At 53.5% G+C, this 24977-nt stretch overlaps 9 protein-coding genes across 11 annotated transcripts; 5 read left to right on the forward strand and 4 right to left on the reverse strand.

Moving 5' to 3' along the window:
- Positions 1-179: 179 nt before the first annotated feature.
- On the forward strand, positions 180-1535 carry CKM354_000497900 (uncharacterized protein; the record flags this gene model as incomplete). Of its 2 annotated transcripts, XM_044800233.1 has the most annotated exons (2): positions 180-1467; positions 1519-1535. In XM_044800233.1, 2 exons carry the CDS (start codon positions 180-182, stop codon positions 1533-1535), a joined length of 1305 nt encoding a protein of 434 aa, XP_044656168.1. The 2 variants fall into 2 exon arrangements, with proteins under 2 accessions (XP_044656168.1, XP_044656169.1); XM_044800234.1 differs by lacking the exon at positions 1519-1535 and having other exon boundaries at positions 180-1487.
- Positions 1536-2159: 624 nt separating this feature from the next.
- CKM354_000498000 (uncharacterized protein) lies at positions 2160-3873 on the reverse strand (the record flags this gene model as incomplete). Its single annotated transcript, XM_044800235.1, has 2 exons — positions 2160-3744; positions 3812-3873. 2 exons carry the CDS (start codon positions 3871-3873, stop codon positions 2160-2162), a joined length of 1647 nt encoding a protein of 548 aa, XP_044656170.1.
- Positions 3874-4650: 777 nt separating this feature from the next.
- CKM354_000498100 (uncharacterized protein) lies at positions 4651-5770 on the forward strand (the record flags this gene model as incomplete). The annotated part of the gene is made up of 3 exons (XM_044800236.1): positions 4651-4666; positions 4735-4968; positions 5058-5770. The coding sequence occupies 3 exons, from the start codon at positions 4651-4653 to the stop codon at positions 5768-5770; spliced, it is 963 nt and encodes a 320-aa protein (XP_044656171.1).
- A 152-nt stretch (positions 5771-5922) lies between these two features.
- Positions 5923-7239, reverse strand: CKM354_000498200 (uncharacterized protein; the record flags this gene model as incomplete). Its single annotated transcript, XM_044800237.1, has 1 exon — positions 5923-7239. One exon carries the CDS (start codon positions 7237-7239, stop codon positions 5923-5925), a length of 1317 nt encoding a protein of 438 aa, XP_044656172.1.
- Positions 7240-8934: 1695 nt separating this feature from the next.
- CKM354_000498300 (uncharacterized protein) lies at positions 8935-9572 on the reverse strand (the record flags this gene model as incomplete). The annotated part of the gene is made up of 3 exons (XM_044800238.1): positions 8935-9224; positions 9296-9478; positions 9533-9572. The coding sequence occupies 3 exons, from the start codon at positions 9570-9572 to the stop codon at positions 8935-8937; spliced, it is 513 nt and encodes a 170-aa protein (XP_044656173.1).
- An 822-nt stretch (positions 9573-10394) lies between these two features.
- CKM354_000498400 (uncharacterized protein) lies at positions 10395-12393 on the reverse strand (the record flags this gene model as incomplete). Its single annotated transcript, XM_044800239.1, has 7 exons — positions 10395-10441; positions 10560-10690; positions 10758-10878; positions 10943-11603; positions 11652-11913; positions 11964-12186; positions 12297-12393. The coding sequence occupies 7 exons, from the start codon at positions 12391-12393 to the stop codon at positions 10395-10397; spliced, it is 1542 nt and encodes a 513-aa protein (XP_044656174.1).
- Positions 12394-13451: 1058 nt separating this feature from the next.
- Positions 13452-15449, forward strand: CKM354_000498500 (uncharacterized protein; the record flags this gene model as incomplete). The annotated part of the gene is made up of 1 exon (XM_044800240.1): positions 13452-15449. One exon carries the CDS (start codon positions 13452-13454, stop codon positions 15447-15449), a length of 1998 nt encoding a protein of 665 aa, XP_044656175.1.
- A 464-nt stretch (positions 15450-15913) lies between these two features.
- Positions 15914-17725, forward strand: CKM354_000498600 (uncharacterized protein; the record flags this gene model as incomplete). Of its 2 annotated transcripts, XM_044800241.1 has the most annotated exons (4): positions 15914-15967; positions 16115-17170; positions 17243-17400; positions 17461-17725. In XM_044800241.1, 4 exons carry the CDS (start codon positions 15914-15916, stop codon positions 17723-17725), a joined length of 1533 nt encoding a protein of 510 aa, XP_044656176.1. The 2 variants fall into 2 exon arrangements, with proteins under 2 accessions (XP_044656176.1, XP_044656177.1); XM_044800242.1 differs by lacking the exon at positions 15914-15967 and having other exon boundaries at positions 16148-17170.
- A 2065-nt stretch (positions 17726-19790) lies between these two features.
- On the forward strand, positions 19791-22619 carry CKM354_000498700 (uncharacterized protein; the record flags this gene model as incomplete). Its single annotated transcript, XM_044800243.1, has 1 exon — positions 19791-22619. One exon carries the CDS (start codon positions 19791-19793, stop codon positions 22617-22619), a length of 2829 nt encoding a protein of 942 aa, XP_044656178.1.
- Between the last annotated feature and the right edge of the window lie 2358 nt (positions 22620-24977).

The raw sequence follows: 24977 nt of genomic DNA on the forward strand, positions 1-24977 counted from the left end.
ATGAAAGTTACGTCGCCAGAAGATCGATCAGATGGCGATGCCCATAAGCGATCTTACATTCCAAACCGCTCCGATAAGCGCACTCCTTGCACGATACCAGAACACGAGAAGACGCGTTCTCTCACACTACAAGTCTCTATCCGCTTGCGCAGAACTTTACCTTCTCATTCAACTGTACCATGGCGTCGAACTTGTATACGACCAAATCTCTCGGCAAAGAATGGCTCCCATCGCCAGTTCGAGGAGGTCGCTTCGCCAACCATGACAGCCACGATGGTCCATGGTCACCACTCAACAGCCCCAAAGTCAGGTCTGCACCTCGATACGAAGCACCCAAGACTTGGAAAAGCAGCAGCAGGTACAGCCGCTGGCGGAGATGGACTCGACCTTACGAACGCATCATCCTCGCATCCATCATTCTTCTCGTGTTCTGGACCTTCCACGGCGACCTCCAACAACGAATCTCGAACTTCCAGCACAACCTGCATGCCCTTATGCACTCCTCTCCACCCCCAAATCAGCATCTCCAACACTCGGAAGACCCCACTTGGTCTCAATACGCCTACCACTTCCACGCCCACGACCCCTCTGCTCTCTGCTCTGCTGTAATCCATCTCCAAACCCTTCAACGCCTCTCCTCCAAACCTAGCCGCCTCCTAACCTACCCATCATCCTGGACCTCATCCTCCGCCCCTCTTAAAGACAACATCCTCCGCCTGCTACGACGGGCAGAAAATGACTTCCACGCACTCCTCCAGCCCGTCGATATCCCACTCTCAACCTACCAGGACAGCAAAGCCAGCGCCGAATACGCCAAATTCCTCCCCTTCAACCAAAGTCAGTACACCCGCATCGCCCACCTCCACCCAAAATCAACAATTCTCTCCCAATCTCTAGACGACATCTTCCTCTTCTCCTCGGCAGATACTGCAATGCCGCGGAAATACTGGCTCCAGGGTTCCGACTCAAATCTCCTCTCTGATCTGTTGCTCTTGGTTCAGCCCGACCAACTTCTATTTGAAAGACTAGTAAGCCTCTTCACCGTTGAAGATCCAAATGGGAACAACGCTCTGGCGAGTCAGCAACAACCTCAAACAACATTCATGTCCACGCTTGTGAAACTCGTCGAGGAAGCGACGTTCCTGCCGCATAGGGAGTATCTGTTGAGAGATGGGGAGTTCTTCAGATCGGGAGATCATTCGGTGTATTTGGGTACGGATGAAGAAGTATGGGATCCGATGAAGGTGATTGACGAGGCAAAGTTCGTTGTGTTCGACGATGAGGATGGAGGCGAAGGAGTCGGGACGAGAAAAGGAGATTCCCCAGAATGTGGAAGTCGGAGCGGGGAGCTGAGGACAGCAGCGGGAGCGGCGACTTGCGCAGAGAAGGAGATCTGGAAGTGGTTGGTCAGAGATCGGAGAGATAGAAGGATGGCTCTTTGCGGCGTGGAGTTGGCGGAAGAGGATGGTGAGCGTGGTGTGGATTAGGATTCAGAAGCGTTGGAAGGTCAGAAATTAGTAATAGTTGAAGCGTGATGCTATTATGGAAGTGAATAATTAGCTTTGAACGCGTCTGCTCACATCGGGTATCTCTGCCCGACGTGTGACGTGTCTTTCCAAAGTAGCTGCGGAGAGTATCCGCTCAGGCAGGTTCGTGATCCAATTGAGGATCCCGAATGGCTGAGGTATGCCGACCTTTTCTAGTTTGCGGCCTGCCACAATCGCCAGCGCAACATATGCAATGGAGAGAAATATTCGCCAACGACAACCACAATCTTCTTTCGCGCTGCTCAAAACGGCGCGTGCCACCTCTTGTTGACCCAACTGTCGCGACGCTTCGACCTATTTGCGGAACAATCATGTTGATGTAGTAAGACGACTGGGTTTCTCATGTTCGCCTCGACGCTATAGTCCTTGACGCCTCGCGCATACGCTGGGTCTGGGTCACATCTCCATTCTTGAGCGCGTTCCCATTTGCTGATCAGTGCAAGATCTGTCAGTGAAGGATCGCGAGATTTTGGCAGAGACTTCACAAGCTTGACCGGTTCTCTGAAAATGGCTTTCTTGGATCGTCCCGTGTGTGGTTCCGTTGCGATTGTGACAGAGGCGATGGCCGGATCCTGTTCATCTGTACGGTGCTTGTTGGATAGCTTACCATCGCTATCGTCCATTGTAATCTGCGTGGAATGGCTTAGATCGCTTGGGCGTCTCCTCTTCCCCACGCTGTGCTCCGCCTTGTGAGTCGGCATAACTTCGCTTGCGCATGTTGTCTCGTTGCCATCGGAGGGGTCGGGGCGTGACATCGTCGTCGGGTTCTATGTCTTCAGGGATGCCGAGTTGAAGTGGAGTATCCTCCTTCATATGATAATCGAGCGATTTCCTTGGCGTGTCGTGCTCCTCCGGTATAGCGGGTTGCAACACGTGAGTCGTGGAGCGTGTACTGGCTACCGAGCTCTCTCTGCTGTGCCGACTACTCTTGCTTTCGGGCGGGGGACCGAATGCAGGTCCAGGCGTCTGATACACGGACTTGGGCGATCCGCTAACGCCTAGCGCTGCCAGAATGTCTTCTTGTGCTGGATCCCGCACAGCTTGAAGGACCTTCGGACGGGTGAACTTTGTCGTTGACGGCTGGCGGCGGTGATGTGAATTGACAGACCCAGCTCGGGAATGTGACACTGATCCAGCTCGCGAGTGGGCGACCGATCCGGCTCTCGAGTGAACAACCGATCCGGCCCGCGAGTGAACAACAGAACCGGCTCTCGAATGTGATACCGGCCCGTTGTTGCTGCTTGTTCGGAGGGCGGCCTCAAGTCGATCCAGTACGTCAAGCTGATTATCGAAAGCATCTGCTTTCTCGGTGCTCGCTCGAACAGAATTGTCTTGGTGATAGGTTCCCATGCGCCGATTGCAGCTACTAGCTCTCGAATCCGTCCGAACAGGTGTGGGCTCCCGAGTTAAGCCTGGCGTTGGCGAACGTGGGCCCGCAGCCCATTCCGCGTCGAAGCGTTGTCTATATTCAGTCAACAACTCCGACAGGCTGATGAGCTTGTGACAGACCGCTGGAAACTCTTTGAAGATAAGACTATGTTTGAGCTCAAACCATGCTTCAGTTTGGCGAACACTTAAAAGCGGTTCTTCGCCATCACACAAAGATGACAAGCTTGTCCCATTGGTTTTCGTGGCTAAGCCAGGTGCAATTGCCTCCAATTCAGCTTCGCCAAATGTAGCAGGTAGTGCTGCCTGGCCTGGTACTGGCGCCTTCCAAACGATGGAGCCCAAGCTTAGGGAAGGGTCAACCTGTTCGGGATGCCGTGAGTAGAAGCACTCTTCATCGAAATCATGCTCCAGAGCGATGCTTTGTAGCTCAGTCTCGGTCGAGGGCGACATGGGATCGCTATTGCCATCGAGAGTGATGGCAGGAACCGATGGAGCAGAGTAGTGTCGACCTTGGAGGACACCTTGGCTGGACATAGGCGCAGAAGACAGAGATTGGCTTCGGATATGTTGGTGTTGCAGGTGCTCCATCGGCTGGCCGTATGTAGTAGGGAGCCCATAATGAGCTGCATTGACAGGCAGTTGCACATTCGGGTATGGTAAGGCTGATGGAATGAAGTTCTGGCCTTGCCAGCCGCCGGGCAGTCCGTAGCTTGTCATATGCGGTGGCTGAACTGGTGGCCTGTAACCCGGAGGCGGAGGATACCGAGTGATAATGGGGTTTCCCTTGACCTTCTTGGCGGGCGGCGGACTGTTCCCAATGTCAGTTGGATCCAAGGCAGCCACACGACTTTGCACAGAAGAAACGCTATACATACCCGCCATAAGAAGCCGAATGACCGTGGGATGGCCTTTGATAAGGCGCTGCGGTGGCATTCATATCGGCAGAGGACCAAGTGGGGATTTTCTCTTCACTCCTTTGCAGAGGCTGCTCTCAAAATAGAAGTTCGGGGGAGTGGGCAGTGAAGCGGAGGCGGCTGAAGGCGCTGAGGGCGCAATGCCTGAGAGGAGAGGGAATTGTGGCAGGAGAGAGGGAAAGCTGATGAGGTTGGAAAGGTGGTAAGAGATATCTGTTCGGGCCTTTGCCTTGTGTTGTGCAGCCGAACGGCAGCAAGAAGCGGTGTTGTTTGGTAGGCGTGATGTTTGCAGGGCCGTTGCCTCTGCCAATGGACGGCCACCAGAGCCGCTCTCCGCGCGCAGTGGAATTAGTGTGGCGGCATCTGGTATTTCGGCGAGATCGAGGCGAACGAGCTGCAACGCTCGTGCAACGGCAGAGGCAGCGGTGGTCGTGAGGGCGGTCGACTGTGTTGTTCGCCGAAACGGTGGATCACAACAACAAATCTCGCTGTCGGCCCACCTGCCCACCCCTGCACGCGTCTGCTCTCCACGCCACGTCCGAAAGAGGCCACGACTAATTCTCACGCACGTGCCCGACACGACGACGAGTCGACCAGCGAAAGCGCCGCGTGCAAAGACAAACCACACGCCGCAGTCAGCAGTATCGCCACGACGTCGCTTGCCGCTGCATGTGCTGGGTTGACGATGTTGGCGCGCAGCATTCTTGCTCCTCTCCTGCCCTATGCGCCGAGCCCGTCATAAGCACCTCCGTCCATCCTCCGCTCCTGCTGCGGAACCACCCCTTCGACGCCGCTGAGCAATGCCTGGCCTGCCTGGTATGTGCTGCCATTCCGCCTCCGCCTCCTCGCGCGACCGCCACGCAGGACACTGACGTGCAATGAAGCCAGCGTTGACCTCGACGAATGCATCAGCCGCCTCTACAAGAAAGAGCTCCTCGCAGACTCGGTCATCGAGGCAATTTGCGCCAAAGCGAAAGAGCTGTTGATGAAGGAGAGCAATGTCGTGCACGTACAAGCACCCGTCACCGTGGTCGGTGACATCCACGGCCAGTTCTTCGACATGATAGAGATATTCAAGATTGGGGGATATTGTCCTGATACGAACTACCTCTTCCTTGGTAGGTCACGCGAGTCGTACAGCTCCTGCTCTAGAACGCCGGGATGGCGATGAATGCAGAAAGAGTGCGATCTGACGTTAGAACAACAGGCGACTATGTGGACCGAGGGCTATTCAGCATCGAGACCATTTCTCTGCTGGTTTGCTTGAAGCTGCGCTATCCAGAGCGAGTGCACTTGATCCGTGGCAATCACGAGAGCAGAGGCGTCACGCAATCCTATGGCTTCTACACCGAATGCAGTCGCAAGTACGGCAACCCCGCAGTGTGGCACTACTTTACAGACATGTTCGACTACCTCAGTCTGTCTTGCGTCATCGACGACAAGATCTTCTGTGTGCACGGAGGCCTCAGTCCGAGCATACACAGCATTGATCAAATCAAGATCATTGACCGATTCCGAGAAATACCTCACGAAGGTCCTATGGCAGATCTAGTCTGGTCTGATCCGGACGGCGAGCGAGACGAATTCAGTTTGAGTCCTCGAGGAGCCGGATACACGTTTGGCGCACAAGTGGTCAAAAAATTCCTCGAAGTAAACAGCATGAACCATATCCTACGCGCACATCAATTGTGTAACGAGGGTTACATGGTAATGTTTGACGATCGATTATCCACAGTCTGGAGCGCGCCAAACTACTGCTACAGATGCGGCAATTTGGCATCCGTGCTAGAAGTAGGTCCCGGCGGCGAGCGAAAATGGAACGTCTTTGAAGCTGCGCCCGAGAACGAAGTCCACAGAGCAGAACAACAAAACCAGCAACAGCATGCGGGGAACGACCCAGTACGAGACTACTTCCTCTAGATGGTAAAAGCAAGAACGACTTTCAGATTCACAGCCCGAGAGATACCACAAATGTTAACACGATTATTCAGTGCTCGACCTTTGAGTACGTATCATGTTACGTACACAGCCCCTGGTCGCACTCTGACGTCTCTTACTACTAACAGCACTACTTACAACTCTTCAAAAGCTTCCTCGATCGTCCTTAGATCGCTCTCCCGTTTCCTCACAACATCCAGGACATTATCATCTAGCTTCACGGTCTCCTCCCAGGTCAGTACAATCGACTGTCGCAACTTGTGTCCGCGATCATCCCCGATTTTGACGAGAGCGGGAAACACCACTACCTCATCCGACATCAACGTCGACCATGCGAACTCCCATTCCGTCTTTTGTGTAAACAGCTTATACCCGAACCCGGCAGCGCTTTTGACCACGTTCTCGAGGTCTCGGACGCGAGCTCCGCCATATCCTTTGGCCACGTAGGGTTGCAGGAGACAGACGAGGGCCGTGACGAGCTGGTCGATATTCTTCACTCGAGGATCCGGAGACGTGGGTGTTGTGGGGCTCGTCGGATTGGCGATCTTGCCGGTGCCGTAAATGGGGTAGAAGAGCTTGCCCGACATGCTGCGCCATTTGGCGAAGCTGAGACGTTCATCTGCTATTGCCATCGCTGATGACGCTGTTGCCGGGTCTGAGGTGACAGATGGTGCAGGCTGGCGATTACTAGCTCCAATGCCTGGGTTGGACTTCAAAGGTGAGGGCGAGCGTGCTCCAACGCTTCGTCCTCCAGCTCTGGACTCGGATCTCCGACGTCCAGCTTCTTCTGTTGCACTTTGCGAGGCTCTGCGAGCCATGGCTTGCGCGCATTTGACCAGTTCTGGAGGCAAGAGGGTATGTTCTAAGGGAGCATCTGGTTGAATGAAACGAAAGAGCACCCATGCGAGAAGAAATCGGATCGTGTCATGTCGAGTTTCCGGAGACTGAAGCAGGATGTCTGTTGCTATGGCATTTATCGGTGCGTTGGGTCCGAGGAGGTTGTTGAGCGTTACCATATTCGTATCGCAGCAAATGTTCTTGAAGTCTTCGGGACTCTCGATCGGCCGGAGATTGTAGTACAACTCAGCATGGCCTTTGATTGCGACGTTGAGACAGTGGAATTCTTCTCGGACCTCATGATCGATGGACTCGATCGTGCCAATCGTGGCAGTGGAAGTGGAAGATGTGGAGTGCGAGTGTGAGCGTTCTCGCGTCCTAGGCGTAGGAGAGTCGTTGAGCCGGTCAGCGTCGAAGTTGCCGCCTCGCTGTTTCTCACCTATCGTCTCCTCTAGAATCCCTCCGTCGCCATCGCCGCCACCTTTCGACTTCTTCTTGCGTAGAAGATGTCGTCGACGACCATAGAGATAGAAAGCCATCCCACAGACCAAGACTCCAGCGATGAGACATCCTATCGCGATTCCCACCGCTCCTCCAGTCGAGACTCTGGCCATGATACTGCACCACCCGATCCGGAGACTCTTATATCGCTCCTTCCTCACAAATCTTCTAAAGACTGCTCACACACGGCTCACCCTCTCGCAGTCCCGCAGAGAATGAGTCCGGCCGTCAGCATTTAAACCCCTGATGCGCCGTCCGAAACGAGTCCGAACTATTACTACTGCCCGCGCTCTTCGGCCTATTCGTGCCCAGCTCCTTATCCTGTCCCAATCGACTGTACGACGTCGCTCTCGCGTGACTTCTCCGATCACCACCAGTGTTAGGAACTGTCACGTCTTGGTTTCCACCAAATCGATCAAACGGATCCCTCGCGACTGCTTGTGGCGGAAGTGGCGGACCAGGGAAATCAATACCGTGCGCAAAAGGTCTTTGTTGGGTATGAGGTGGTGGTGTGGTAGTAGATGAGGAACCACTTTCGTGAAAATCTCGATCGAAAATTGGTCGGTTTTTACTCTTTTTCTTTAGTTTGTTGAGGTTGTTCCGCCACCATCGTTTCCATCCGGATGGCATATTGACTTTTTAGAAAAGAAGAGTGAGCAAGCAAGTGGGTAACTACCGGAAAAGAAGGCGAGCGAGATGGAGAGGATGCGGGCGGATCTGTGCGTTGGACGACCAGGGTCGGTTGAGGCGGAAATATCGTATCTTTGCTGGCTGGGAGGTGGGATGTTTTGTTGATTTGATTGACGCCACTGCACTCCACTTGTGTGCTGTGATGAGGCGAGAGACGGCAGCAGGGCTATGGTGGGCAGGCAGGCAGCAGGAAATCTGGTTTTCGAATTGGAATGAAGTTGGTCAGTGTGCAGGATGTCCGTGTGGTGGGTACGGTACAAGATGGGAGTATGAGGCGGAAGATGGCGAAGGCGACGACCAGATTATTCCCCGCTATGCAGGAGCTCGGACAGGAGGACGTAATCTGCGGTTGGCGAGGTTGTTGTGTCGTCAGCTGGTGTGCCAGACAGGTTTGAGGCCTTGTCAAATCGGTGAGGGAAGTGATGTCGCGGCCAAGGACGATGCGCGTTTCAGGCTTTAAGGTTCGGAAGGGTTTGATTGTGAAGGGTCGGGTGTGCTAAAGTTGGATGAAACGCTGAAAGGTTTTTTGAGCCGCATGAAATCTTGAGAGATCGTGCAATGGTTTGTGGATGCCATGTGGTTAATTTCCCTGGGCGATACGGAGGAAGATTGTTTTGCTGTCAAAAGTGAGGTTGCGGCATTGCAAGCGCAAATGGATGACCGTGGCTGATATCAGTAAGTTGATCTTGTCAGTCATCACTGCTTCTTGAAAACCAGTACGCTGCATCCATAGCTGCGGGCGATGACGGAAGCCAGGGTTGTAAGCTTCAAGTCGCGATCTGGACGTCGATCTCAAGGATAAGATGAAGCTATGGTCTTACAAGAGCGGTCGACAGCCTGCTTCATCATTGGCATCTGCGATGGACTCCTTGTAACACTACAGGCAGGCATTGTTTGCACTGCCACCTTTTCTCTCACTAATCCAGAAGCACACCTCATCATGAGGAACTTTCTCGAACGCTATTGTATTCATTTCCATTGATGCTGCTGACGAGTGACGAGAGTATTGCACGCCAGAACGCTCATCATTCTATCCTCTATCCTCTATCTTTCATCATTTTCATGTCTTCGTGGCGCGCAGTGGCAATTCATCGAGTCCGTTCTTTCCAAGGCTTATCTTACAACTGCTTCAAGATGGCGTCAACGCCAGAGACGGTGACAGCCTGGAGCTCGGTCTCGACCTCGGCGTAGGTGACCTTTCCGTGGTCGATGATGGCAGCCCAGCGGCCGTTGCGGTCCCCAGGAGCCGTCCAGCCGATCTGGTTGGCCAGCTTGGTCTCGAGGTCGCTAGCGAAGATGACGAAAGTGTTGTCGTCGTCTGTGCCGCCGACGTTGACCTTCTGCCAGCCAGACATGACGAAGGCATCGTTTGGAGCGATGATGATAAGCTGGTCGACGCCCTTTTGCTCTATGAGGAAGTGTCAGTTGTCAATGCGGTGGCGGAGGGCCTAGGAGCGGGTTGGCATGGGTATGACTTACTCAAGTCGGCAATGTGCTCGATGAAGCGAGGGACGTGGTTGGCGCTGCAGGTTGGCGTGAAAGCACCTGGAACGGAAACGAGGACGACCTTCTTGTTGGCGAACTCCTTGTCGGTGTTGTAGTCGACTGGGAAGCCGCAGACCTTAGTGTCGGCCGTGGTCCATGGGATGTACTTGAACTTGACTAAAAAGCTCGTCAGTGGATATCAACGACACTCGAGGATGTGACTCGACGCACCGCCCTCTGGGAACTGCTCGCCGGCCTTGAGTCCAGACATTGTAGAGGTGTTGTGATTGTTGACGAAAGGTTGGGTCTGTCGAGTTGATGTTGCTTGGTAAGTGCAGTTGAAGTTTGAATGGAAGTAAAGAAGAGAAGAAGCGGAAGTGAGGATACGGCGTGTTCACTGCTCATCGCTCAACACGTCACCGTCGCCGACCGACGAGCCGTGAGTCTGTCTTCTCGAAAGCACTCGACCGAATAACTTCCATTGATTGATAAGATCGCTTCCCTGCAATCAGATCCACTTGGCGCGGTCCCCGTGCGTCTGGAATGGAATGATTTTGAAAACATGCTCTGCGATCTCGGACCTCACTCGACAAGAGCTATGCGACATTGATGAGCGGAATGATCTCATTTGTTTAAAGAATCGTAAGATGATGACTTATCGGCGACCAACTCTGTTCCTGGGTGACTTCTGCATTTGTATCTATATCGTATTCTGCCTGCAGGACCTCGAGTGCTGTGCCAAGCGCAAGCCAGCAAAACCCGTCCGATACTGGCGCACTTTCTCGGTGCTGCGAGGACATACCCCGAAGCAATCGCATAGGGCTTCTGACGACCGTTTGCAGGGGTTCGTAATCGCTGACTTTCGTCAATCGTGATGCCTCAATATCCGATGCATCTCACAGCTCAGGCGGAGATTTTCGCGTCCCAAATATGACTCTGTCGTTGCCGTATACGCACCCTTCACGCATACGATCTGTGTGTAGCCGACGGTATGTTGCTGAAATTCAGGCCATCTTTCAGCTGGGTATTACTCGTGATCATAAGGTCAATTCCCGCCGCCAAGCAACATCTTGATGTAGAGTCTGCCGTGGTTCTAGTACCATATTGAACGTGTCCTATGGTGTGGGATTGCAGGTAAACCTACTGCAATACTTAGTCGCCTGATCGAAAGAATGCAATGAGCTCAAAACAGAAGCAAAGAACTCGTCTTGGGAGAAATAGGAGGATGCTCTGCATTAGTCGGTGAGTCAAGACTTACCTTGCGCTTCTTTCTCTTTGGCCAGATCGTAGAGAAAGAAATCAATCAAAACAGCGTTCACGGCAGTTGCTTCTGGGTGATTTCTTAGGATCTCCCGCCGAATCAGCTCAACAGCCCAGATGCTGCAGCCACTATTCTTGAGTCAGCTTTCCATGCACTTCGATACAACCGGACAACGAGGCAAAATGTGGTGCGTACCGCAATTGGACCTCCCGAGAATCGCCTAGCTCGATTGTTCTCAAATCACGAACATGGTGCTCTAACGGCGGACTATATGTTAGAACGCCAAGCGAATGCAAAGACTGTGGCACACGATAATCTGATGAAGTCTCCGGCATTAGCACTGATCCACCAACGATTGATGTATGGAAAGTGGCACTTGCCTGCGAACATGGTAAGGTGGTCAATATCTTCGAAAGATCCATAGCCTGTCCCGTTGAATGCGGCCCATAGGTCTGCCACAAATATCTGTGCGCGCTTGAGGAGTCGCACTTTGCGGCCATCGAACCTGCTCTCATCTTGAAAGCATCTGAAGTGCTTTGCTAGAAGATTCACCAGCTTGCCCGCCGATTGTCCGCTTTCCTCGATCAAGCGAATGACCGTATAGTCTGGTCGCGAATCTGACGCGTTGTGGCCGTTTGCTCGTGCGCGAGAGTCTGCTGCTTGGATATTGTCTACTGTATCGGTATGACAGGCTCCGTTGGTAGACCCCTCAACGTGTCCATTCGCCTCACTGGTTGGGGCGCAGCCGTTCAATGCTTTGGTATCACTATCGACTCCTACAGTCTCCTGCATTCCGTTAGGCTTGCCATCAAGGGATGAGGTATAGTGCTGGTTGTGGGTGCCATTGGCCGGGATTGAGCTTGGACCATTCTGGCCCCCAGACTCAGCAGCGTGGGAATTGCACTCGTTCTGCAAGGTCTCGATGTGGTGGAGAGGTGTTTGATCACTCATGTCTTCGTGAATCGCATGGCCGTTCCTGGCAGGCGTCGGCTCAGAACCTGCATCGAAAAGCTCATCGTCATCGAACTCATCAGCAAATTCCTAGTCCATCAGCATGTAGTCCATTAACTCTAGGGACAGAAGCAATACCTCATGTAGCACTGTGCTTGCTTCTTTCAAGATAGCGATTCGCTCCGAGAGAAGTGGTATATATTCTGACGTTGCACTGCGGAATACGTGGGTGAAAGTCTCTTCAGTGCAACGTGGGCTAGTCCAGAATCGAGGGGTCGTGATCGGTATGCCTCCATCCAAAGCCCGCCTCAGACAAGCTACGAGACTGTTGTAGCCAGTCCATCGCTGACCTCTATACTCGACTTGAAATCGATCGTCCCTGGTTCGCTCGGACCAAAAGCTGCGAGACATTAGCAATTGGTTGCTTCGGTGGCGCCGATTTTCACGGACGAGAAGTTGAGCAGATCCATAGTGAAGACAAAATTGACAATGTCTACTTCGGGGAAGCCTTCGCTGGGCTTTGGATGCAGCTCATGGGTGCTCCAGGTCTCGGTCGAATAGCCTCGTGCTTTCATGGCCCGGTAGATCTCCGCCGCAGCTCCTTTCGTGCCATGCATATCGACATGTACGTCGATTGCATTATTGTAAATGAATTCTGCGTCTTTCAGGACACCTGCAGACAGACAAATTTAGTAAGTGGAGGAGTAGAGACCTGGAATGGGCAAAGTGATGGGCGTGCGGAGATGGCAAAGTTGGCACTTGCATTGCATGCACTGTACGCACCTGTTTGGCGAGGAACGCCGTCTTGAGGCCCGGAAGAAATGCCAAGCCTTTGGCGAAGGAGCTCCAGCAGCTCGGGATCTGCTTCGTCATCGCTCATCGTGCAGCCACGTGAACGAAGAATGGATTGATTGATCTGTTGCTCGTCTTCATCGTTGACTTGCCTGCCCTGATTTTGGCATTGACTTTGCAAGTCGCACAGTGGAACATGACTAAGAACGGCTCGTGCCGTCAACGGGCAGCTCTTGCCTTCGTTCCACCCCTGAGATCAACCAAGCCAAACTCTTCAACCTACATATCGTGTTTGGCGACGTCCATCACGAGCTTATCCGGCCTCACAGAGACATGCAGAGCACAATGAGTCTGATCCGTCTAGGTGATGAGCGACTCCATGGCCGAACTCACGCTCAGACATGACTCAGGGCACACCAGCATCCTGTTTGTTGGCGGCAAGATATGGTGCAGGAGGCGCGGAAAGCGGATCAGCTACCGCCTGCAAGACCCTGCGGTGATCGACCTTTTACCTGGCTACAATCGACATCTAGAACTTGCCTTGCACGATGTTTGAGGATCAGTTGAGTATGAGAGCTGCTCGAGCGGCGCCCTGAAGTCAAAGGACTCAGATTCGAGGTGAGGAGTACATGTATGTGCCATGGGGTGTGCATGACGGCCCATGTGAAACGAGCAAGCCCAGCTCGCTGTTTGGAAGTCACCGCAACCGCAACGTGAATGCTCCCCTCAGGCAATAAGGCATTCCAGACTGATCCCTGCTTCTGAACTTCGCGCTACGGACGAGCTGTCGTCGGGTCATGTTTGAGCTCTGCTTCGCACGCGTTCGGTGATCAAGTGAAGTGAGCGTTCCGACGTTTCTCCTCTGCAGATCGCTTTGCTTTGCTTTCTCGCAGGCGGCATGCGCGGCGCATCGGCCGCGTGCAGTGAGGGGCCCGCACGAGAGTGACGAGGAAACCGATCAACTTTGTTAAGAGGCTCGCTTACCTCGCTTTGCTTCACCGGCCGCGTCCGCCGCGTAGTAGCCGGACACGAACATCGACGTCAAGAATCCGCCGACCTCTCGCTCCACTCTCCTTCCCTCCCACACCCGACATCCACGCAACCCATACACCGTCCTGCGCACGCGGCCGCAACACCGTCGCCATCATGCAGCGGCGTGAGCGAGGAGTCGCGCAATCGCTGGGTCTCCACCTCACGCGCAAAGTGAAGGAGAGTCGCGTGCTGCTGGTGGGCGCCGGCGGCATTGGCTGCGAACTGCTCAAGAACCTGGTCTGTTGCGGCTTTGGCAGCGGCTTCAAGACGCCTCAGATACAAAACAATGCAGGCGCGGCGCAAGCGGCGCAGCACACTGGTCTCGCCGAACCGCCGACTACCAAGAAGGCGGAGATCGTGGTCGTAGATCTGGACACCATCGACCTGAGCAATCTCAATCGCCAGTTCCTATTCAGGAAGCATCACATCAAGAAACCCAAGGCATTTGTCGCGAAGGAAACGGCCAGCGCATTCAACCCCAGCGTGAACATCGATGCACACCACGCCTCCATCTTCGATGCCCAGTACGATGTCGAGTTCTTCGAAAGCTTCGACATCGTCTTCAACGCTCTGGACAACCTGGCTGCGCGACGGCACGTGAACCGCATGTGCCTGGCTGCCGATGTGCCCTTGATCGAAAGTGGCACCACAGGCTTCAATGGGCAGGTACAGGCCATACGGAAAGGTGTCACCGAATGCTATGATTGCAATGAGAAGCCGGTTCAGAAGTCCTTCCCCATCTGCACAATCCGATCGACTCCGTCGCAACCCATCCACTGCATAGTCTGGGCCAAATCATATCTCCTTCCCGAGCTGTTTGGCACGAGCGAGGAGGATTCGTCAGATGTAGCAGTTACGGGTGAGGACAATGCGGAGGAGGTCGCCAAGCTGAAAGAAGAGGCAGAGGCGCTGAAGAAGATTCGAAGTCTGATGGGCAAGGATGACTTCGCGAAAGAGGTGTTCAACAAGGTCTATGGGGATGACGTTGATCGTCTACGCTCCATGAGCGAGATGTGGCAAAGCCGGACCCCACCGAACCCATTGCGATTCGAGAATGTCTGCATCGACAGGAACCCTGAGCTACCAGGCGCCGAATTGGCGACTCAGGATCAAAATGTGTGGTCATTATTGGACAACCTTAAGGTCTTCTGCTACAGCATCCGGCAGCTGAGCAAGCGCGTCGCAGGTGGTGAAAGCTCCATCGACTTTGACAAGGACGATAAGGATACCCTCGACTTTGTCGCATCGGCCGCCAATTTGAGATCGCACGTATTCAGCATCCCGGTGAACAGCGAATGGGAAATCAAGCAGATGGCCGGCAACATCATTCCTGCCATCGCCACCTCAAATGCATTGACGGCATCGCTCTGTGTCCTGCAAGCTTTCAAAGTGATGAGGTCACAAACTCCCAAGCCACAAACATTCCAGTCGACAGCGAACAATCATGTTCCTGATACGGTGCCACCGAATACGAATGGCAACACTGGTCCGATCATGGGTGGCAGTAAAATGGTTTTCCTCAACTCGAAGAGCACCGACCGCATGATCACCACGGAACAACTACTTCCACCTCGAAAAGATTGTCCGGTGTGCTCGCCGGTCTATGCCAAATTGACGATCAGAAACGGTGCGGATCCGAAAATGCAGAACCTGGTTGACGCACTGAGGAACAGCTCAAATTACGAAGATCTGTCAATAGTGTACAATGAGCAAGTCATCTACGACCCGGATCTCGAGGAGAATCTGGAGAAACCATTGTCGGAATTTGGCATCAATGGCAAGGGCATCAATTTCATCACCGTGCAGGACGATGCCGATGAGCCAAAGGTGGACCTCGTCCTCAGTGTCAAGTCGAAAACAATGGAAGGCGATGACATTGTGCTCTCGCCAAGTACGCTCGAGCTCCCGACAAAGCCGCCGAAAGCCATAGAGCCGACGAATGGAGAAGTCGACGATGTTCCGGAACCTATGAATGCCAGCTCCGAGCTGCTCATTGGAAAACGCAAGCGCGAAGCCGAAGACGACATTGAGACCCCAAACAAGAAGGCGAAGGCGCAGTCACAAGCTGAAGCATACGTAGTCGAAGACGACGGCGCTATTCTACTCGATTGAGTCGAGTGTTTCTCCTACTGAAGTACTCCCAGATTTGGTACTTCAGGCACTATGCGATTATAGTATGCGATACGATACCCTCGGTGATGATTTGCATGGCGTAAGAGGCTGTTGCGATGCATAGAAGCGGAAGGCGTTTGGGTACGGGAACACATCGGGAAAGTAGACCTGCGTATCTGAAGTGCTCAGATCGCCTTCAGGTTGGCTTTCTTGCCTGCTATCCTTTCGGCATTATGGTCAGAATTTCGGTCTGCCTCCGTGGTCAGGCGCAAGGTGTGCGCAGCACAGTCCGCCACCTTGCCATTGGTCCAGCACAGGCTGAGCTGATTTATGTGTTACTAGTAAGCAACAATGAATTCACAACTTCGAACACTGCCACTTTCTCTCTCTCATCTTATCGACCATCACGGTGCGCCACGACCGTGCCACAGGAGATCGCTGAATACTCGCAGTCACTTGAGACAATGTCTCACCTCCGCCTAGCCCTGCGGCCTGCGCGTTCAGGATTCACACCAATGGTACGCCATCCGCAGCATGCCCGAAGATCAACCAAGAGCAGAACATCCTTAGCACGTGCGTGCATCTTGCTTTCGCAGAACGTCACGGCTTGGAATTGCACGACTCCGATTCCCAAATCACCGAAGGCATCAGTTTAATATCTACAGGGCAAATACGAAATCGCCACAGACGATGCCCTTATGCCACCTCACATCATCGATTGTTGGCAACCGCCATCCCGCCATTCGTGGACTCCATCAACAGCGACAACATCGGCGCGTCCTCCGACCCCACCCCCAAAACACCGAAGAGGAGACGCCCATCTACAGCCATACTCCGCTGTCAGATGTGACGACCTTCTAGACTCCACACCTCTTACCACTGTCACGACGACATTGCCACGACCTCCGACTCCGCCGCCAAAATACCGAAGAGGAGACGTCCACGTACGGCCACACTCCATTGCCAAATGCGATGAAATCCTAGGCTCCACACCCATATCCAACACTCCAACAAGTACAACCACAACCTCCGGCGATTCTTCTTTTCGCTCCTCATATTACCGACCACGATCGGTGTACATCCCCTCATCCACTTCCACACTCACCACAGCCACTACCGCAACTTCGTTTTCCGGAGGCCGGCCATCTTCTTCTATCGCCAGTCCCACCGTACCGCGTCGCGCCTCCCAGCACAACCCAGACTACAACTATAACATCGTCTCCGAAGCTCTCCGTCGCACCTACGGCAAAGCCAAATCGCATCGCCAACAAAACCTTCAAGAGAAATCCTCCGCTAAAAATCGCAACTCGGCGCATTTCGTGAACTCTTACAGCTCATTTCCTCGATACCGACGAGACAGCATGGATATCAAAGCGCAATACATGGATGATAAATCGTCTTCTCATCATCACCTTCCAAGCGACAAGGCTTCCACACTCCTCTACGATCACGGAATTCCAGATGATGCTGCGAATGTATACGATGCGGACCCCATGGCTCAGCGCTCCGCGGCGCCATATATTGTCGCGAGGAAATTCTTCAAACAGTATGATGTGCGAAGCACGAGTAATATGTCGGCGAAGAATTTGGAAATTTGCCAGAATGGAGTGCCGATTCTGCTTGTGAATACTAAGGTGCCGTTTTGGTGGGGTACGCCAAAGGTTGAGATTGTGAGAGCGCTTGGGAAGACGGGAGGGGGGAGAGGTGGGCCGGTTGTGGCGGTATGTTGTTTACTCTTTATAATTCAATTTCTCAAGTGCAATTTGCTGATATCGGAATGTTGTTGTTTCTAGGCCGCAAAAGCCAAGTCAGTCGGCAACGCGATCTACATCAACATCGGACATCCGCCAGATGCTGTTCCTGTTGAGCAATGGCCGCAGCTCACGTATTCTTACTGGAATGACAAGGAATATTTCTTCGAATTTGAAGGGAGGAGATATGCTTGGAGAAGGTAATTCACCATTCTGCAACCACATCATCACCGTTCTTTAATATTGATCTTCTTCCATAGGGATGTGTCCGGCTTCGCCGACTATGTCAAAGACAATGGCGATTTCCAATTCGTTGACCTCGAGAACACTACCGTCTTGGCGGCGTTTATCAGATCGAATAAGAGTTTCAACAAAGATCTTGGGAAGATTGAAGTCTTGGTTGAGATGGATCAGGATTTGGAGCTGATGGCGCTGATTGCGATTATGGCAATTGATGAGAGGAGAAGGAGAGCTTTGCTTGGTGCTTCGGTTGCGGCGGGAGCAGGAGCTGGTGCTGCTGGCTAAGGCAAAGAGTGCAAGAGATTCAATTGGGAGATTTGTACGATATGTGAAGGAGGATTGGTTGATGATGAGAGATTTGCTTATGTGCAGTTGCGAGAGTATATACCCCCAAGAACGTTTTGATACGAGCACTGATCCCTTGGCGAGATTAGTCTAGGCTGTCTTGTATCTTGTACATGCCATGTGGAAGATTTTCAGAGGACCCAATACGGCGATGTGTAGCAACTCTGTGTTCGCGGCATCTGACAGAGCTGTTACGAGTCGGATGGTATCAGCATTCCTATGGGAGTGGTTCATCCCCAGGACCAGAGCGCGCTGGTATGGCCGGATGCGTGCCACTTTCGATTCCTAAGCAGCATGTTTATCAGCTTCAGCTCGATAGTAATCAGCCGCGGATGGATGCGACTCTTCAGGTTGAATGGCGTGTCTACAGGCAGCCAAGAGAGGAGAGGAGGTGCAAGTTGCTCGACCAGGTGATTAGTGATGGAGACGTCAGCGAATCGGAAGCGGGCGTGCAAATGCCGACAACGCTGCTCGCACCTCGTCGTAGTTGCTCCTACTCTTCCCGGCGACGCGCCGATATGAGTGAATGGATGAGCAGCGCATATCGAGTATCGAGTGCAATCCGCCATGCGACGATGCGAAGCACCTTGCTCAAGTCCAGGAGGGGAGTCTCACGGTACAGGGCGTGAGAATCGACGAGAGTCCGAGGTCACATGAGCCGGACTTCTCGACTCTTCTGCGATGTCGCCTTCCTCGGCAACACTGGCCTCGCATTACAGATCGCCCAAAACATCTTGGAGGACACCTCCAGCCCGAGGCAGGTCGCCATCTGGACCGATAACCAAACAGCCATACGCTCGCTCGTCCGCGCCGAAGGACGAACCGGAGCGTATATCCTAAAGCAAATCGCCTGCCGAACAGACACGCTACAAGACAAAGGTCATACCGTCACAGTCCGGTGGATCCCCTCCCACGAGGGCATTGAAGGAAATGAGGCCGCTGATATTGCAGCTAAAGAAGCCACAGGCTGGAGAGAAGGGCAAGATAGCAGCGAAGCGGCCGACAGAGCCGCCCAGCCCGAGGAACTCTATGCCGTCCTATCTACGCTAAAGCGAAAGAGTCGAGAAGAAGCTGAGAAGAAGTGGCAGGGTACGTGGCGCACGGGAACGACAGGGAGATCCTCATTCAGGTACACTCCAATCCCGAGCAAGAGCATCCTCCAACTCCACAGCGGCTTGTCCAAGCGGGAAAGCGCGCTGCTTGTTCAGCTCCGCACCGAGAAAATCGGGCTCCAGGACTTCCTCTTCAACCGCAACGTCCCCGGCGTCCGGGACCCTATGTGCCACTGCCGCGAAGGACGACAAACTGTCCGACACGTGGTTCTAACGTGTCGCCGACTGCGCGACCTGCGCAAGGAGCACCTCGGCGGACTTCCTGGCCGCACCAACCTCCGGACTATCCTGAATAGCCACAAGCTAGCCACAAAGACCATCCATTTCATAGAACAGGCGCAGATCCTGGGGCAGAATAGGATCGGGGAGGAGTAGACGACGTCGAGCGCTGGGCGGAGACAGTAGGTACACAGATGGCGAAAAGATGAGGCGCAGCCTCGAGGAGCCTAGCATATAGCAATCAGCAGAGAGAAAACCACCACCTGGAAGAACTTGCCGGCAAAGACAGGTGGTGGTTGAAGAGCAGAGTGAGGGTGAAGGGGTCGGCTGGTCTTTGTTTACTGCGGTGACATTGGCGAAGTGGGGCTACTCCCATTTGGGATGGCGTCGGCAGACCGCCGCACCTTTGCTTCCGGGCATAGCTGCCTCCGTGGCGGCTGCAACCGTGTAGGAATCAATCAAATCAATCAAATCAATCGGCAACACTGGCGCTGACGGCTTCATGTGTCGGTCGATATGTCTAGCCGTATCTCCGCCACCTGCATGCTAATCAACCATCCCCATACATCTCCACACTCTCCTCTTCGCCTACGCAGACCCATACGTGTGAGATATGCTGTAGGACCATATATTGACCCAGTCGAGGACCGACACGACACCCACACGCATCCATCATGGCCAACCGATCTCGCACCCTCCCACTCGTCCCGCTCCCACACTCGTTGGTCCTCCTGCCGGGAGTGACCACACGCGTACCTCTGCAGAACCGCGCAGACATCGCCGCCATCCTCGCCAAGCTCTACAGCACCGCCGCTACTCCACGCGCAGAGACCAGCAGTGTCACCGTTGGCTGCGTGCCACTCAACAGCCAGTTCCTCTCCCCCGATGGCAAACAGTTCCTCGAAGAGAAGGATGCTTCGAAGCAGAAGATAGAATCCGAGCCTACCAACGTACGAAAGAAGGACCTCTTCCAATATGGCACCATGGCTAGAGTCACGGGTGTGCAAGGACGGCGGGCCGGAGAGTTGACACTCGTTGTGGAAGGCATCACACGCTTCCACATTGATAAGATCACGCAAGAGCGACCATACTTCGAAGCCAAGGTGACACTGCATGAGGAGCAGCGCGTGGCTGAGGACAATGAGCAGATTCACAATATGTTTGCCAACCTCAAGCAACTCAGCAGGGAGCTCATCGCTCTGATTCGCCTCTCTGCCCTGCTACCACGAGGACCCCAGATGACTCTGTCACCTATCCTAGCCCGTCGTCTGGAGCTCTACATTGTGCGCAAGGATGTGCAGGAAGCCGGAGTGTTGGCGGACTTCATGACCAACATCATTGACTGCACACACGCGGATAAGCTGCGCATTCTCTCTGCTACTGATGTGGGCGAAAGATTGGCTCGAATCACCGAGATTCTGCAGCGACAGATCACCACCATTCAAAGCAACAGCCGCATCTTGTCGGTGACAACGCAGCAGAACCCGAGCCAGACAGGCGTCATCGATCTCGAGACACTCAACAGACTAAGGCAGGATCCACGCTTACGGCGTATGGGCAATGGACAAATCCCACCTGTTGGAATGGGGCCGGGAATGGGAGGCGGACAAGGCCAGGACGACGAAGTAAACGAGATCGAAGAGCTCAAGAAGAAGTTGGATGAAGCAGGCTTGAGTCCAGAGGCGAAAAAGGTGGCTGATCGCGAGTTGAAGAGGCTGGCGAAGATGAACCCGGCACAAGCAGAACACCAAGTTTGCAGGAACTACCTCGAAAACTTGGCAGAGATTCCATGGACCAAGATGACAGAGGACAATCTGGACACAAGCACCATGGCTAAGGCGAAGAAGCAGCTGGACGATGACCACTACGGTTTGGAGAAGGTCAAGAAGAGACTGTTGGAATACCTGGCAGTGTTGAAACTGAAGCAAGCTGTCAACCAAGATTTGGATAAGCAGATTGAGCAGATTGCAAAGGCGATTGAACCGGCGAAAGAGCAAGCGTCAGCCGATACCGCGATCAATGGCGACGAGGACGTGGCGCCATCAACGCAGCTCGTCAAGAAAGATGCCGAGATGAAGAAGGAGCCGAGTCAGAAGGAGATCAGCTTGCTGAAGCACAAGAAGATGGTCGATAAATCGCCCATCCTCCTCCTTGTCGGCCCTCCAGGTGTTGGAAAGACATCGCTCGCTAAGTCTGTTGCAACAGCGCTCGGTCGACAGTTTCACCGCATCTCACTTGGTGGCGTCAGAGACGAGGCTGAGATTCGCGGCCATCGGAGAACCTACGTAGCTGCCATGCCTGGACTGATCGTGAACGGCCTGAAGAAGGTCGGAGTTGCCAACCCTGTCTTCCTTCTTGATGAAATCGACAAGGTCGGCTCCGCCTCGAACCACGGCGATCCATCAGCTGCCATGTTGGAAGTGCTTGACCCAGAGCAGAACTCGACATTCGTGGACCACTATGTCAACATTCCTATCGATCTCAGCAAGGTTCTCTTCATCGCCACTGCCAACTCGCTCGATACCATTCCACCACCGCTACTTGATCGTATGGAGACCATCCAGCTTCCAGGATACACAACGCTCGAGAAGCGACACATCGCCAACCGCCATCTCATTCCCAAGCAGATCACAACGAACGGCCTCAAGCTTGAAAATGTACTTATGAAGGACGAGGTCGTAGACAAGGTCATCACATCATACACACGTGAAGCAGGAGTGCGAAATTTGGAACGAGAAATCGGAACGGTATGTCGCTCCAAAGCTGTGCAGTACGCTGAAGCGCGCGACACAAACACACTGCCAGCCTACACACCTGTCGTCACAGTCGAGGATCTCGAAGACATGCTCGGAATTGAACGCTACGAAGAAGAAATCGCCGCTCGCTCGTCCCAACCTGGCGTCGTCACCGGTCTCGTAGCCTACAGCACCGGCTCCCAAGGCAGCATTCTCTTCATCGAAGTTGCCGACATGCCCGGCGCTGGCGGCGTGAAGCTCACAGGCAAGCTCGGCGATGTCCTGAAAGAATCCGTTGAAGTCGCACTCTCGTGGGTCAAGTCCCACGCGTACGAGCTCGCTCTCACGGACAACCCGAATGAAGACATTATGAAAGCACGAAGTATCCACGTTCACTGCCCTTCAGGAGCAATCCCCAAAGACGGTCCTTCAGCCGGCCTTGCACACACCGTCGCTCTCATTTCGCTCTTCAGTGGGAAGCGTGTACCGCCTACAATCGCCATGACGGGCGAAGTCGCGTTGCGAGGAAAAGTCATGCCTGTAGGCGGCATCAAGGAGAAACTGATTGGTGCGCTCCGAGCTGGCGTCAAGAAAGTTCTGCTGCCGGTGCAGAATCGCAAGGACGTAAAGGATCTACCGCAGGAGGTCTTGGACGGGTTGGAGATTGTTCATGTGGGACACATCTGGGAAGCTCTGCCACAAATTTGGCCAGAGAGCGAATGGCCTGGGCAGAGAGGCTGGACAGGTGGTGTTGAGAGTCGGTTGTAGGTTATATGAGGTATCCGATTTCTTTTTTAAAGTTGTATTTAGCGTTGGGTGGGTGTAATGTTATCATCACTCTTTTTTCCGAACCTCGACTGTTCTGTGCTGTCCTGCTGTTGTTGTAGGAAGATTCAATGAGAGTATGATTCATTCAGAGCTGGACTCAGCTTGCAGCCTTTATGGATCTGGTTCGGCCCCCCTCGTGCATCATGTCTCGTTTCGCGTCACATCGCGTTCTACTTGCAAGAAAGTGACCTACCTCAAATGTTCCTGTTAAGCTTGATTCTCTATCCGGAGATGCAAGTTCTGGATCATTTGCTTTTCAAGCAGACTTTCGTACTGCAGTCTGGGCGTAATCGCTGCCAGCAGACTTTGCCGTAATCTGCTGCCAAGCCCTTTGGTTTGTGGTCTGGCCATATGGAGCGATATGCTTCGCCTGCGGCGATGACTTCGACATGGCTTGCGCAATATTTAGCAAGTGCTCGGTCGCACCTATAGTGACTAGGCTGTTATCGCGTCTTCGTTCCGAAGCTAGTCCGCAAAAGCCCTGGACTTCACGCCTTCTTGTTGCTGGTATTAGACGCATAAGCTTCTATCAGTGTGTCAGAGTGTCCGGAGGGTGATGAGAGTGGATCTCTTTTCTGACAAGACGGCTGTGCGTCTCGTGAAGGCTTCTTCGCTGGCTCGTTTCGTTCGTGTTCGGTCTGTTCGGTCAGTGCACGTGGTAGACTTTCGGTCCAACACTTTCCGTCTTGCTCATCACGCTTGCAGCGCGTTTTGCTCCCTGCATGTCCGACAGTGTGATCACTGGCCGTAGGGCCGAGATTTCCTCCAGCAATGATTTTCTTCCGGTTGTCCAGGTTCGCTGAAATGGAGGAACGGATTGATGCTTCGCGACGTGCACCGAATAAAGGTTGTAGTGACGAAAGTCGTGGTCCCGAGTGTTTTTCATGAAAACAATGTGTCGCATATCAAGCTGCTCTCGTTGAGGCGTTCCTGGTCGCAGTGGTAGAACTGGTTGAGGAGCCATAATGTACGAATGGCCCGACACCAGCTGGCCCACGTCAGTTGTCTCTCGGAAGCGATCGGCGCCGAATATGTGGTTGCCTTTCGTCCAGCCGATGATGCGTGTTATGCCTGTACCTTGTCAGAGGATTTCAGCTGTCAGCTCGTCGTGCGCAGTTACTGGTACCGATGCACGTCCGCCAGCTCGTCAGCCTCCAACGTGTGAGTTCCGGCGCGAAAGCTGTGTTCGCCCCGCAGAACACGTACTCGCTCTTGACCTGGGTGAAGATCATCACAGTTCATCACTTGATAGCTCGCATCCTTGAGGTACAGCTTGGACCAAAGATTTCGAAGCTCTTATCGATACTGGCCTTTCTCCGCACTCTGTGCCTGACATCTCATACGACACTCTCAGCGCTAGAAGCTAGCTGCAGCGGCTCAACGGGCTGATTGACCTGCGTTGTGGCCGGAGTGCGAGTTTGCATGCAGGCTGAGATGCAGCTCCAGTTGCCATGCTTCGGATTGTTCGTTCCGAAAGCTGGGGTTTCGACGCTGTTGATCTAGACCCCGGACGATCAAGACCCCAGATTCTTGTGGCTGCGGCCACTACCGTCAATGTGTGCAGCACTCGAAGCTAGTGTTCCACCATCTCATCATGCACAGCATTCCTTCGCATCTCATCATGCGTTGTGCATGCGGAGGTATCTGGTACATTCGCGGGGAAAGCTGCTTGAGAAATTGGAGATCGCAGCAAAATAGAAAGCGATCATGAAATGCGGCGAAGATCGATGAAATAATGTGCGGGCAAGCCATTGAAACTACAAGCAACATCGTTGCATTGCCTTACCTGGTGACTGGGCCTCGCCCTTGCTGGTATCAGCACGCGCAGCGGACAGCTCGCCGAGCGAACGCACGGAGAGCAGAGGAGTCGACATGGGAGCTCTACAGTACTGCCGACTGTGGCGCTGGCAAGATCCGCGCTTCTCGGCATTCTTGGTATCATATCGAATGAGGTTCTCGGTCGTTGCTCCGTGGCCTCGAAGCACTTTCAGAAAGAGGAATTGCGGCTCTCTTTATGAGACATTCAGGTCTCTCGAGAGTGTAGTACTGGCGACAGAGCATATGAGAAGACGCTGACTGCAGTCGCTGTGGCGGTTGAGGCAGATTGGCGAGTGCAAACACGAACCTGCTCTGTTTCGTTGCTGTGGCCAACGTTTTCAGTCGGGTTCGCAGCATATAACTCTTCACTGCGTCATGCACTGGCACTCCTTGTATGATCGGTCTCGTGCTGTAATCGTAATATGGTACAACCTCGTGCCATTTCATTACTCGCCATCCAACTTGCAAGATGTTGTTCTG

Source organism: Cercospora kikuchii (genome assembly GCF_019650295.1).
Source record: "Cercospora kikuchii DNA, contig_00003, whole genome shotgun sequence".
Taxonomy (NCBI): Eukaryota; Fungi; Ascomycota; class Dothideomycetes; order Mycosphaerellales; family Mycosphaerellaceae; genus Cercospora; species Cercospora kikuchii.